General features: G+C 52.3%; 1 protein-coding gene across 1 annotated transcript in view; it reads right to left on the bottom strand.

The window, feature by feature from the left end:
* Positions 1-10,577, bottom strand: part of KCNT1 (potassium channel, subfamily T, member 1) — a 45,000-nt gene extending 34,423 nt beyond the window's left edge. Inside the window, 1 exon segment of the mRNA XM_010570774.1 lies at positions 10,429-10,577. Within this exon segment, the coding sequence (XP_010569076.1) occupies positions 10,429-10,577 (149 nt within the window).
* Between the last annotated feature and the right edge of the window lie 1,653 nt (positions 10,578-12,230).

Genomic DNA, 12,230 nt, shown 5'->3' with positions numbered 1-12,230 from the left:
TAAGAAACAAAGCAATTGCAGCTGCAAAGAGAAAAATTCCCTTTGCAAAACCAACACTCTCTTCAAGACATATCCATCTCTGTGGATGGCCATGGGTCCCTGTCACCGGAGCTGGAGCCCTTCCCTGCCTCCCAGTGTCCAGCAGTGCCCTCTTTCCTGTCCTTATTTAACGTGAGTCAGGGCGATCGAGAAATATAACCAAAGCAAAGGGGGCAGTTGCAGCTCGTAAAGGTTTTTCTTTTATTTTACTTTGTGCTTTATGAGTCCACAGCACTCCAGCATAGTTCAAACTAAATAAAAGCAATAAATTGACATTTCAATTAAAATGTGATTCCAAAGGAAAGCTAATTCATCCCTGAGCTGAGGGCCTCCCTGCAGCATGATTTACTTTGCTACTACTCTTCTTTTATTATCTGTGTGAAGGCTGCAGGGAGGAACCCATCGCCCCAAAGCCGAAACACCTGCAGAGCGCGCAGGCTGTGCCGACCGGAGCCGCCATCCCGGGTGACACCGACAGTGATGTCCCCCCACATCAGACTCAGGAGACCGCTGGGAGATGCTCAGCTTGGGAGATCTGCTCAGCTTGGGAGAGATGCCAGAAGACCTTGAGGGAGGGAGCCGGGGGAGCCGAGGAGATGCTCTGTCTAGACAAGAGGCTCCCACGCAGCCCCGCTTCCCCACGAGCCCGGCCACCGGCCCTCCCCGGGGAGCTGCTGGGGGGGCCACAGGGGCAGGAGGTGCTGGGGCTGCTCACGGGGAGAGCTGGGGGTTCCCACCTCCGCTCTGCAGGCTCAGCCCTGGCCAAGCCTCGGCCATCGCTCCTGGCCTCCCAGGAGCCCAAGGGGGGTCCCGCAGGACCCCCCCCAGCCTGGGTTGTGCCCCTGGGGCCGCACAGCCAGCCTTGCCCACAAATAATCCGCTTGTGGAAAGAAAGCCGTTGACCTGCCACCTTCACCCCCCTGCCTTTCTAATTTCTAACTTGCTGGTGCCATGATCACGGAGCAGTAAGTCGGTTCACACCCAAGTGCTCTCTCGCACCAACTCTCCCAGCGGTCAAGCCCCGGGGTGGGTCTATCAGCTGTGCTGTCCCTCTGAGCAGCCCTGGCATTTATTAGTGACAAACAACCCAGACTTTCTCCAGCTGCAAGCCAGAGGAAAGCATAGCCCCAGGAAGGAGCCCCGTCAGCTCACCTCCTTCCAGCCAAATTGGATTATCCCACATTAGCAGCAGGGGCTGCTCAAGCCCCTCCACCCACGTTTGGTTTTGCACAGGAGCCTTTTATGTCTCGCAGAGATGTTTATGGGAAAGAAACAGCAAATTATTTGGTTTTCTCCTATTATACTGCCAGCTGGCAACTGGGAAGACTGTATGAGCAGGAGCTTATTTCAGCTGCAGCTCCCCAAGGCAGAACACCACTCCTGAAAACTAATCAGCAATGGCCCATTTAATCACACAGCACGATGGGGTCCTGCAGACCCCAAAGGTCTGGCATCACCGTGGGTCCCAGAGCAGCGGGATGAGCCGGAGTGATTCCCAGGACACCTTTCCCAAACAGGCAAGCCACAGGCTTGCAAGGTGAATAAACATCTCACTCACAAAAAGGCAGCATGAATAAAAGGGACTCCAGTGATGGACAGACTACAAACCTCCCCAACAGTGGCTTTGGCCACTCTGTGCAATAAAATAGTAACAAAAAGGTGCTGTCGGCTTCCCAATGAACTAGATGCTTTGTGCCGATCACAGGGGGAAGAAGCGACCCTGAGATGTCATGCTGAAAGCCCTCCTTCTTCCCACCAGGCACCCAAATTCTCATAAACAGTCTAATTGCTGAGAAAATATGGAAAAATTTTTAGGAAAACTAAAAATCACTCTAATTCTCATCTGAAAAACAGTTGTTTCCAGATCCCCAAAACTTTTCAAAAGTGTAAGCCTGGCCCGAGCAGAGCTGCTAACCCAGCGCCAGAGGGGCTGCACAAGCATCCTCCCTTTGCTGCTCCTCAAACTCCACCCCAGCCTTTGTGGACTTGTCTGCAGTGTCACTTATCTGACAATTAACTCAGGTTAACTTCTAGAGGGGATCAGCAGAACAGCATGAACCCTTTTGTACACAGTCTCACTTGAAAAGAAAATAGATTTACAATATACAGAATTAAAGCCATTTAACTGAGTCAGAAAGGTTACACCGACTTTTAATGTATTTTAGATAATCTACTTTAAATTCACTTTTATTTCATCCAGATCTGCCTCCCTGAGTATCCTTGTGCAGACAAACCTCGACTCATCTCATTCCTACTATGGAAGATAACCAGGACACAGGCAGTGAGCCCAACCTTTACTCCCTCCAAAGTCTGGGGTCTGGGAGAGAAGTGCCGTACCGCACAGGGAAAGCTGAAGCCCCTCGTCTCAGCCCTGAAAACCATAAACCACAATGCTGAGCTCCCGGCTGGCACAAACAGCATCTCCTGGAGAGAGGGGCAGAGCAGGGAAGGATGAGAGAAAGGAGCAGAGCAGAGGGGGAAGAAACTTAACTGTCATCGCATTTCAAGCTGCAGCCCCTTAAAAAATGGAAGGGTTTTATTAGAAGGTGAAGAGACAATGGCGTATTTATTATTAGAACAAAAGCCACTAATACACCTTGCTTATGTACAAGAGAGAGCAATCACCTGCCCGCCCACGCTGCGCGGCAGCTCCTCGGCTGAGCAGCCACCTTTTCACCCCGTCCTGCCTCCTCGGCTCCGGCTCCGGCCCCAGCACACCCCAGCAAAGGCAGCTCTGGTCCCTGCAACTGGGCAGGGATGCGGGCAGCACCCCTCACGCCCCACTGCCCCAAGGATTCAGGCTGCAGATCCAGTCCCCTTGGCTCTGGGGAAAGGAAGGCAGCCGGCCCCGAGCCCCAGCTCTCCTCGCAGCTCTGCCAGGGTGCTGCGGGATCTCAGTGGCATTGAGCTCATCTGCCTCACACAGATAATTTGAGGCTAGATACTGTCCCTGGGTTTCAAGTCCTCAAAGATGCTTGGATGGAGGAGAGAGCAGCAAAGCATGGCAGCAGCTCAGCTGAGCTTGCACAGAGATCCCAGCAAACTCCTTGCTAGCTCCGTGCCTTCGCTGTCTCCTGATTTTTCTAGGAGGTATTTTGGTAAATGAAGAGTATTAAAAATTCACTTCTTGTCGTGCAGTTCCTATTCAATTTACGGCCATCATTTCCAAGCAAAAAAATAAATAAATCATGCCTTGACTTAAAGCCCCTGGAAGTTACAAAGACAGAAGTAATGACCTGCCAACAGCATGCTTGGCTTCAGGCTGCTTAATAACCACTTGCAAGGCTCAGAGGCATTTCGAGACCAGGGGCTCTGAGCCAGAGTAGAGAGCCGTCAGATTTAGTGCCCTTTAGCCCCTGGTCTTGAAGCACCTCCAAGACGGGGGCAAGGCAGGGGGGTTATAATGAATCAAGCAAGGTAACTGCTTGGGAAGGCTTCCCGAAGTGGCGTTCATCCTCTAAGACATGAGATGCACCACGGTTCCTACCATATTGACAGTGAGAAACTCAACCCCCAAAATAGCCTGATGTGAGAAGGACAGATGGGAGGAGATGAAAAAAGAAAGTAAAGAGGGGGAGAAGGAACGAGCAAGAGGAAGGGGAAAGGGAGAGGAAGATGCACGCGTCCTGCTTGCAAACATGTGCGAGAGGGGAAGGCATGCTCCGTGCCGGGGAAGGGCAGCCCACCTCCCCGGCTGTGGGACGGAGCAGGGATCACCCCAGGGAAGGGATTCCAGCCCCCAGCACCCCCGGTCCGGAGGAAGCTCGGCAAGTTCTGCCGGTGGGCACCAGGAAAAGCCACCGACTGCTCCAGGCACGCGCTGACAGCCGTCTGACGGCTGGAGAAGTGCCACACGAACAAACCCTCCCGCCACCGGCAGCAAAGCATGCCATGCAGGCAGGCAGGCAGCACGCCGGCAGCGTGAGCTCAGCTGCCTCCTCCCCGCCGAGGGGCTCTGGTTTCATCGCAGAGGGAGTTTTTTCTTGGCGTTCCTCTGCAAAACCTACATCGCAAATAAAATACATAGGGTTTAGAAACAAACAAGGTGCAGTGCCAAAAACGCAGCACTGCCCGCTGCAGCCAGATGAGCCGTTCCCAGCCCAATGCCCGGCAGCTCCTGGCACTGCCTGCAATTACCTTCCAGAAAGTTTGGGCTCTCCCAAAGGGGTGGACGCTGCCAAGCCTGGGCACGGGGCTTTGCCCGCTGGGCAAGAAGGTCCTACAGGCGCTGAGGCTGCCCTAACGCACACCTCCCTGCCTTTCCTAATGAGCTAGAAGAGTCCTTGCGGTCCCATCAAGCGGCTGAGCCTTGCAGAGGAAGGACTGTGCGTGAGCTCGGAGATGGGCTGCGAGACCCCGCTCCATCGCGGTCCCGCACGATGCCGACGGCTGGGCTGGCAGCGCTGGCAGCTGGTGCCTGCTCAGAGGGATGCCCGTGCCTGGCATCCTGCTCTCACCGCAAGCAGGAAAGCCTCCACTGGAGGAGGAGGAATGTGCTAATCCCCATGCCCTGATGGGACCTGATTGGGAATGAGGGACCTAAAATAAACAGAGCCCAAGTGCATGTTTCAAGTGTAGGCATCTTTAGGTTAGGCACCTCGTCTGCGTGTCAGCGCCTATATAGGGCACCAAGATTTTCAGCAGCGCTGGCATCTCACCAGCAGCCGTGGGAGGAGCGCTCAGCACTTCCAGAGCTCAGCCTGTTCCCCTCAGACACCCGGTTGCAGTCAGGCTCACGGGGCTGCAAACGCTTTTCTGCCAGAGTGTGCCTGGGGACAGGGATTTGAGGGATGGGGACCACAAACATGGGACCAGCCACCGAAACACAACCGAAGCCCGCAGGAGGGAGCTCAGAGCTGAGCCCTGGCTGGGACACAGTGATGTGGGTCTTGTCCCCGTGCAGAAGAGTGGGTACAGAGCAGGGAGGATGAGCAGAGCTCAGGGTCATTCCAGCGCAGCTCTGGGATAAGCACAAGAAACAACCGGGCTCAAGCCCCCACCCTGCAGCCCAGGATGAAATTGCTGGCTGTGTTTACGAACGGCTCTGTTTAGTGCAAAGGATGCCAGCTGTCAGCTCGCTGGGCTGGCAGCCGGGATCTGGGATCGTTTCCCGTTCATCAGGATCAAGCAGTGCGTTTGCATATTGCCCTTATAACCGAGTTCAGCGTTTGAGCACCCTACCCCTTTTTTGCAGCGGTCCTACACTGAAAAACACGCTCAGCATCACACAGCAATGCCCACTGCTACGCGGGAAAGAAATGCCCAGGTTAAAGTGCCACCCCCCCCGCCCAGAGCCGTACAACGGTGCCTGGCAGAACAACCCAAGGAAACTACACCCAAGGCTGCGAGGAGAGGCGATGCCCAGCGGGCATCTTCCCACTGGGACACTGGGCACGGACCCGCAGGCAGGCTGGGTGGTTGGACCCCAACTCCGAGACCAGCCCGCGGTTTGGTTACTGCCGGCGGAATGCTCAGAGGTGCCATGCTCCAGTCTGGGCAACCATCGCAGAGCATCAACACCCTGTCAGCAAACATCCGCGGGGCATAGTGAAGCCTGACATGGACTCAGCACTCTCCATACAGAGATTCCCACCGCAAGAAATACATCCCCGCGAGGGGCTGCCCAGCCCAGCCGGAGGGAAGGTGGATCAAGGCCAAAGCACTTTGTAAGCGAAACTCTCTGGATCCCCTGGGCTCTCTTTCATGTCTTCTCTGTGAAGGCTCCCTCAGGGACCCTGCCTGCAGCGATGCCGGTTCCTGCCCCCCCCGGACACGCGGCAGTGCCACCTTCACAAATTGGCACAGACGGTCCCGGCTCAGAGGGGAGAAGTGCAGGAGCTAGGTCTGGCACAGATGCAGAAATCCTCCCATAACCAAACCATTCCACTACCCCCAGCCCCAGCACTTCTTAAATTTCTGATATAAACCCTCAGCGGGCAGCCAAGAGAGTAGCGGCAGAAGAATTGAGGCTGGACCATGCGTGTTGGCAGGGGCAGGGGTGGGCAATGCCTGCTCGGGGGAAGTCCTGCCCCAGCATTTCTCCTGCACAAAAGCACCTCGCTGAAAGCTGAAGTGGCATACCAGCATATGCTATTCACTGAAGACAGAGATAGGTCTCCAAAAGCTCTTTGTGGGAAAAAGCTTTTGTTAAAGAAATGTTAAAAAAAAATAAATTAGCTGTTGACTTATTGTCCCCCCGGGAGGGGATTCAGTAATACAGCACAGCAATGGTTCAACAGCAGAAGGAATTGCACTCAGGCACTTGCTGCCATGACCTGCTATGGAGATCATCACCGGGAAACCTGGCCGCAAGGACAGAGTGGTTATAATGGTTTCAATGGCCCGACTGGACCTTCCCACTGGTCAGCGTCAGGCAATGAAAACACATTTAGCGAGATCTGTTTGTTAATGCCTGGCTGCCCCTTGGGGGAATAAACATCAATTGGTCAGAAATTACATTTTCAGACACGTTTGGGTGGCTTCCTCGCTTCCCGAAGTGCTTTATCTCCAAGAAACATTGCATTAAACTCGCCCTAGCAGAGTGCTGCTATTTCTCACTGAGCAGACTGCAGCCACCTTATTGACTGTAACATGGCTGAAGCAAAGTCCCATTTATTCCTGCCAAAAATATCTCAAACCGAGAGACGAGGCGAGGCTGTGGGAGGTGGGACTGAAGGAGAGAAAGGGAGGGAAGGATCTAATTGCTGCCCTCAGCTACCTGACGGGTGAGGTGTAGTCAGCCTCCTCTTGGATGTGTGCAGTAAAAGGACAAGAGGGAACAGGTACAAGATGCAGCAAGGGAAAAATTATTCATCCTGAGAGTGATCAAGCCTGAACCAGGCACCTAGAGAAGCTGAGAAATCTCCACCCTGGGAGATGTTCAAAACTCAGCAGGACTGGTCCTGAGCCAGCTGAGCCAACTTTAAAGTTAGTCCAGCTTTGAGAAGGGGTTGGACCAGAGCCCTCCAGAGGTCCTCTCCAACCTCAACTCTTCTGCAATGCTGATTTTCTTCCCCAAACCTCAGCAGTTCAGATTTCGGCTATCGGCAGCTCAGCAAACATGACTCAAAGAGACAGGGGTGGAAACGCGGGGCAGGGAGGGGACACATAGCACTGCCAGCCTCTGGCCCTTGCAGGGCTTAGGGCAGAGCTTCAAAACCAGATACTTTACGTTTATGTTTGCAGTCCCTAAAAAGTATCAGTTTGCCCCAGGACGGGTAGTGGTCAGAGTTTCCCCTACTTCCAGCAGAGCTGCATAAACAGGACATGACTATCCTGTAAAAATGTTTGTTTGTGTTTTTAAATGCACATCTCTGGTATTACAGAGAGATCACCAGCCCATGAAATGGGATCCAAACACAGATATTTACATGTCCTCACGCCTGCCAGCAGCTTCCTCCCAAACACAGAGCGGCTCCATGGAAAGCACAGCGCAGCATTGGGCTTTTCTGTGACTTTGTTCCCTGTCACACCTTTCTCTTTCAAATTCCCCCCCAACACAAGCTACACGGGACCAACCTGCCTCAGGAAAAGCCCAGCTCGTAGGGGAAAGACTCAACTTTTCATGGCTTGCTCCAGCCTCATGATTGCTGTGTGCCAGGAGAGTTTCAGTGGCCGGACTGCAGGTCTGGCAGCAGAGCTTGCCCTCCCCGGAGCAGCCGGGAGCCTGCCCTGGTCAAATCCCCTGATGTACCAAAGTAGCTCCAAGCATCTTCAGCAGCAGCCACTTCCACATGAGCAGCCTGGACCTGTCCCATCCCACCCACAGCTCTCCACCCACAGGAAAGCATCCTCATCCCAGATGCCCAGGGCCAGCCCTGAACTCCCCTTTTTTCCTCCAGATGTGGAATAATACATGGCTGGGGAGTAGTTTCTCTTCAGATGAATTCAAATCCTTTCCTCCTGTTCTGACTGAGGACCCCTAAAAGTTTTGAGATGCTGCAATGACTAAGAGACAGAGTAAGGAGGTAAATAAAGTAGGTGAGAATAAACTTCACTGGCTTCAGTTGCCTAGAGAATTCATTTGCATGCCTGAGAACACCCTGTAACACAACTTCTTCCACCATCACCTGGTAATTTCACTCCCAACTCCCAGTGACAATTGTCACTGCTAACTTGATAACGCTGCTTGTGTCTGGCTTTGGAGGAGACGAAGCATCTCAAACACACTATTCATCATTTCCAAAGCAATCTTCCTGCCTTTGTTGCTTGCACACAGAGTGAAAGAGAAGTGCACAAATCTCAATCTTAATTGCCAACTCAATTGTCAACCAGCAGCGCACAGAGAAGAAGGAAAGCCCAGCAGTTGGGAATTCAGACACTGCAAGTGGCAGCTCTCAGGGCTCTGCCCGCTGCCAAAGGAGCATAGAAGCGTTGCCATCAACTTCTCTACCTCTCAGCAGCAGACCCCAAGGCACCATCACTTCCTTACAACAAGACTGCAGCAAAACACTTGAAATTCCAGCGAAACACAGGGAATTGGGTTCTTTTATAAAGCCCTGAGGCACCCGGCTTGTACTCTGCACGCTTGGCCTTCTGGCAAGGGTCCCCTAAAACACTGTAGCTATGCGATTTTTTGAATTGCTGCCCCCCTAGATTCAATGATGTCTTGCAGCATCCCTCCTTTGTGCCATGCTCCCCCCAAGAGGCAAGGAGGATCAGCTCTGGGATGAAGGTTTGGCTCCCTGGTCCTGGGCAGGAACCCACCAAGCCCCTGAGCGCAAAAGAGGAAAAGCCCCTCTTGGGTGTTTAATTGCAGCTGATTAGCAGTGGTTGGAATGAGTTGCAAGAGTCCCCCAGTTGCAACTAGGAGTCTTTTTCTAGCCCCAGTGCATCTGGACGTGAACATCCTGGCACTGTTATGAGGGGTACACCAACAGTGCCTGGAAGGGCACAGGGAAGGCAGCAAGCTCACTCCAATGGCTTCGCCAACAGTACTGTTGGGGACATGCCTTCAGAGATGTAGGTACCCCCAGAACAGGTCAATCTTTGATGTATCTTTGAAGCAATGAAAGCAAGACACGAAAATAGAGCGAAAGCAGTCTGATTAACACTGGGAGCAGATACAGATTGCTTGTCCAAACATGTGGAGACCACACAAGCTTCACGGATTTAGTTCCAATGCCCCCACACGATGCCCATTTGCAGCTTTCCACATGTGTAAGCCCTCGCCTCATAAAGTCAGAAGGCACTGACCCACAAGTTCCAAGTGTCTGCTCACCAGAGAGCTGGCATCGGTGCCATCTGGAGAGTTGACACACCACACATCAAACCAAGACATGCACTCTCAGTTCCGCAAGTACGCCAGGACTCTGCATCCCAGACCTGGACACTAAAGTCGGCACGGGGGGAATGACCACGCCAATGCCCCTGCCTTGCTCCCGCAATGCACACCTCCCTCCTCGGCTTCCCCAGTGGGGACCACATCTGCTAATCCTGGTTTGTTGCCATCTTCCCCCCAGCCCACTGGTGAGATACACCAAGATACTGAAGCTGAGGTGGTTAACTCCTTCCAATCTAAAGCCAAACAAGTAAAATTCACCGTCAGCAGCAGCTTTCCTACAGTGCTAATTTGCACTGGAAACCAGAGCTAGATACAGCACCAAATTACATCCTAGAAGATATACAGTACACAATCACAGGTGAGGCAATTTTTGCCAAGAAGGAAGACAGCATGGATAGGGTGAAAGGCTGAATAGATGCGGGGGGGAATAAAACAGAAAATGGAATGAACAGAACAAGAACTAAATTACTGACATATGCATCCTCATCATAACTAGGGGACCTGGCTTCTTCTGAAACACTGTAATTCAAGTGCAATGTAAAGCATTTTTATTCTCCTCAAAACCAGCTCATTTCTTTCTGTACACATCAGCTGTGTGCTTGCAGAAAGAGGCTGCAGCATTTTGTATGGTAGCTTTTTCTTTTTTTTTTTTTTTTTGCAGTTGTAGATAAATTATTCCTCAGATGGGGGATTGAGCATCTCTCCTTCCATGCAAACATGGTGCTTATGTACAGTGCATACTGTGGCATTAGCAGTGTAAATAAGCTTTGGTCTTATACTGCACAGATAAGGCGCAATGCAAGTTAACAGTGTTGTGTGGCAGCCCCACAGTCTCAGGGCTGCCATTCAGACATGCTTTTGGCATATAAAAAAACCAAGAAGCACTTATAAAAAATTTAAAGGAACTGGCTTTCTTCTGCTCCAGCTACCTATTTCATAATACAACTTTGGAGCTGGTGTGGCTCTTTAACATCGCTATCAGAAAGATTTGATCCACCACCCCTCCAGCCCATGGTGGCACTAATCCTTTCTCTCTCATTTAAAAGATAAAAGGTGCTGCCTCCCCCACCCACAAAGCCCCACGCATCACTGCAGTCCTGCAATACCTTTGTCCGACATCACTCCCCAAGGATCCCATCCTCCGAGCCGGTAACAAGGGGCTCACCCCATGGACATCTTCTGTCGTGGCTGGTGGGACAGTTTTTACGTGGGAATTGCTCTCTGAAGGGGAATTCTTCAGCTTGGCTCTCGCCATCCCGTGAGCTTTGGCTGCCTCTCCGACTTCCTCCTCTTTTCCCCCTGAACTCTCTCATACATAGCAATCCTCACCGCATTCAGTTTAGAGCTGTCGGCACGTACCATCTCTTCCTTCTTCTCTCTCCCCACTCACAGCTGCTCAGTGGAACAATCCTGTACATTTATTTTGGTAGTGAGGAGAGTCAAGGCAAACTCTCTGGCCTTGCTGCTGCAACGAATTTGGTGCAAAATGACCGAGAAAACATCCACAATGCAGAAATCTCTGAAATGGCTTTGTTTAGTAAATAATGTAATTGCCTTGGCTGCCTCCTTTAAAGAAATGATTGCATTGCTCTTATCACCACAAGCACGGCAGAGGCTGAGGGATTATTTTTTCCCCATCCCTGTTTTTCAGTAGCAACGTGAGGGGGAGGAAGCTATTTTATCTTATTCCTCTGTGTAAAGAGCAGTGTGTGGACTGCATGCCAGGGACTAGACTGAGCGTGCTTGGCTCGCAGACACAAAGCAGCAGAGCAAGGTCCCCTCCTAAACGCACCCGCTGTGAACTGAGCAGAGAGGAACTTGCTGCTCCTTCTCTCTGAGCAGCCACAGGGACTCAATCCCTGCTCGCCTGGCCAGGCTAAAACAGTGCCTGGAGAGGTGCCTGCTACCTGTCCCAGAACAACTCAGCTTCCCCTCTTCAGGTGAGAACAAAAGCTGCTGGTCCTTGAACATGCTTGGCACCGATTTCTCAAGATGTCAAAGAGAAAAGGGAATTCACTGTGGCCAGGGGTGTCCAGAGCAGGAGCTAAACCTGGGAGTCCCCCAGTGCGCAGGTGGGACTGGAAAGGGGGGGTCGTCCATTCCACCCTCTTTTGGGGATGCCACCAGTCCGTAGCCGCTCCAGCTCATGCTTGGTGGCAGCTCCCAACACAGAGCATCTTCAAGCGGACCACGACGGTGCCACAGCGTGCTGGGTCAGAACCGCTCCCCCGGGCACGGGGCTCAGCACCACGGACAGCGGCCCCGCGGCCCCGCCCCACGACATGCCAACATCACGCCACGACATGCCAACACTGCCCCACGACATGCCAGCACCGCCCCACGACATGCCAGCACCGCATGCCAACACTGCCCCATGGTGTGCCAATGCTGCTCCACTGCACACCACTGTTGCATGACAATGCTGCCCCACTGCATACTTTAAATATAAAGACTAAATTCACCGACTGATCACCAGCGAGACATCGCAACATGAAAAGCCAATGCAAATAATTAAACTCACAACAGGATTTCTTTAAAAAGAACATTACGTACAAAACCTCAACATATTAATAGCTGGGAGGGTCTTCCCAGAGTCTGAGAACAGAGAGGTGTGTGAGGGCTGTCTTTGAGTTAAGGGCAAAAGCTGCCCTGAAATGGGAAATCTGGGATCCAAAGTACTTCACTTTCAGAATGAAAAGCTGACATTTTCCTTTGGCACCAGCTGCGTGCCCTAACCACACTGCACACTTCCATACCCCCACAAGGCTATCGGAGCACCCGGCACCACTGTCCTGCTCCAAACTCTGGGAAGAAAAGGCCAGTCCTTTTTTTTTCCTCTCTTTTATCAGTGTCAGGCATGAGCTCTGCCTGCTGTTCTTCCCCCTAAGATCAGTACCTAACGATGACT

Source organism: Haliaeetus leucocephalus, unplaced genomic scaffold (genome assembly GCF_000737465.1).
Source record: "Haliaeetus leucocephalus isolate CR32 unplaced genomic scaffold, Haliaeetus_leucocephalus-4.0 Scaffold306, whole genome shotgun sequence".
NCBI classification, from domain to species: Eukaryota; Metazoa; Chordata; class Aves; order Accipitriformes; family Accipitridae; genus Haliaeetus; species Haliaeetus leucocephalus.
This window is presented reverse-complemented; position numbering and strand designations above follow the sequence as displayed.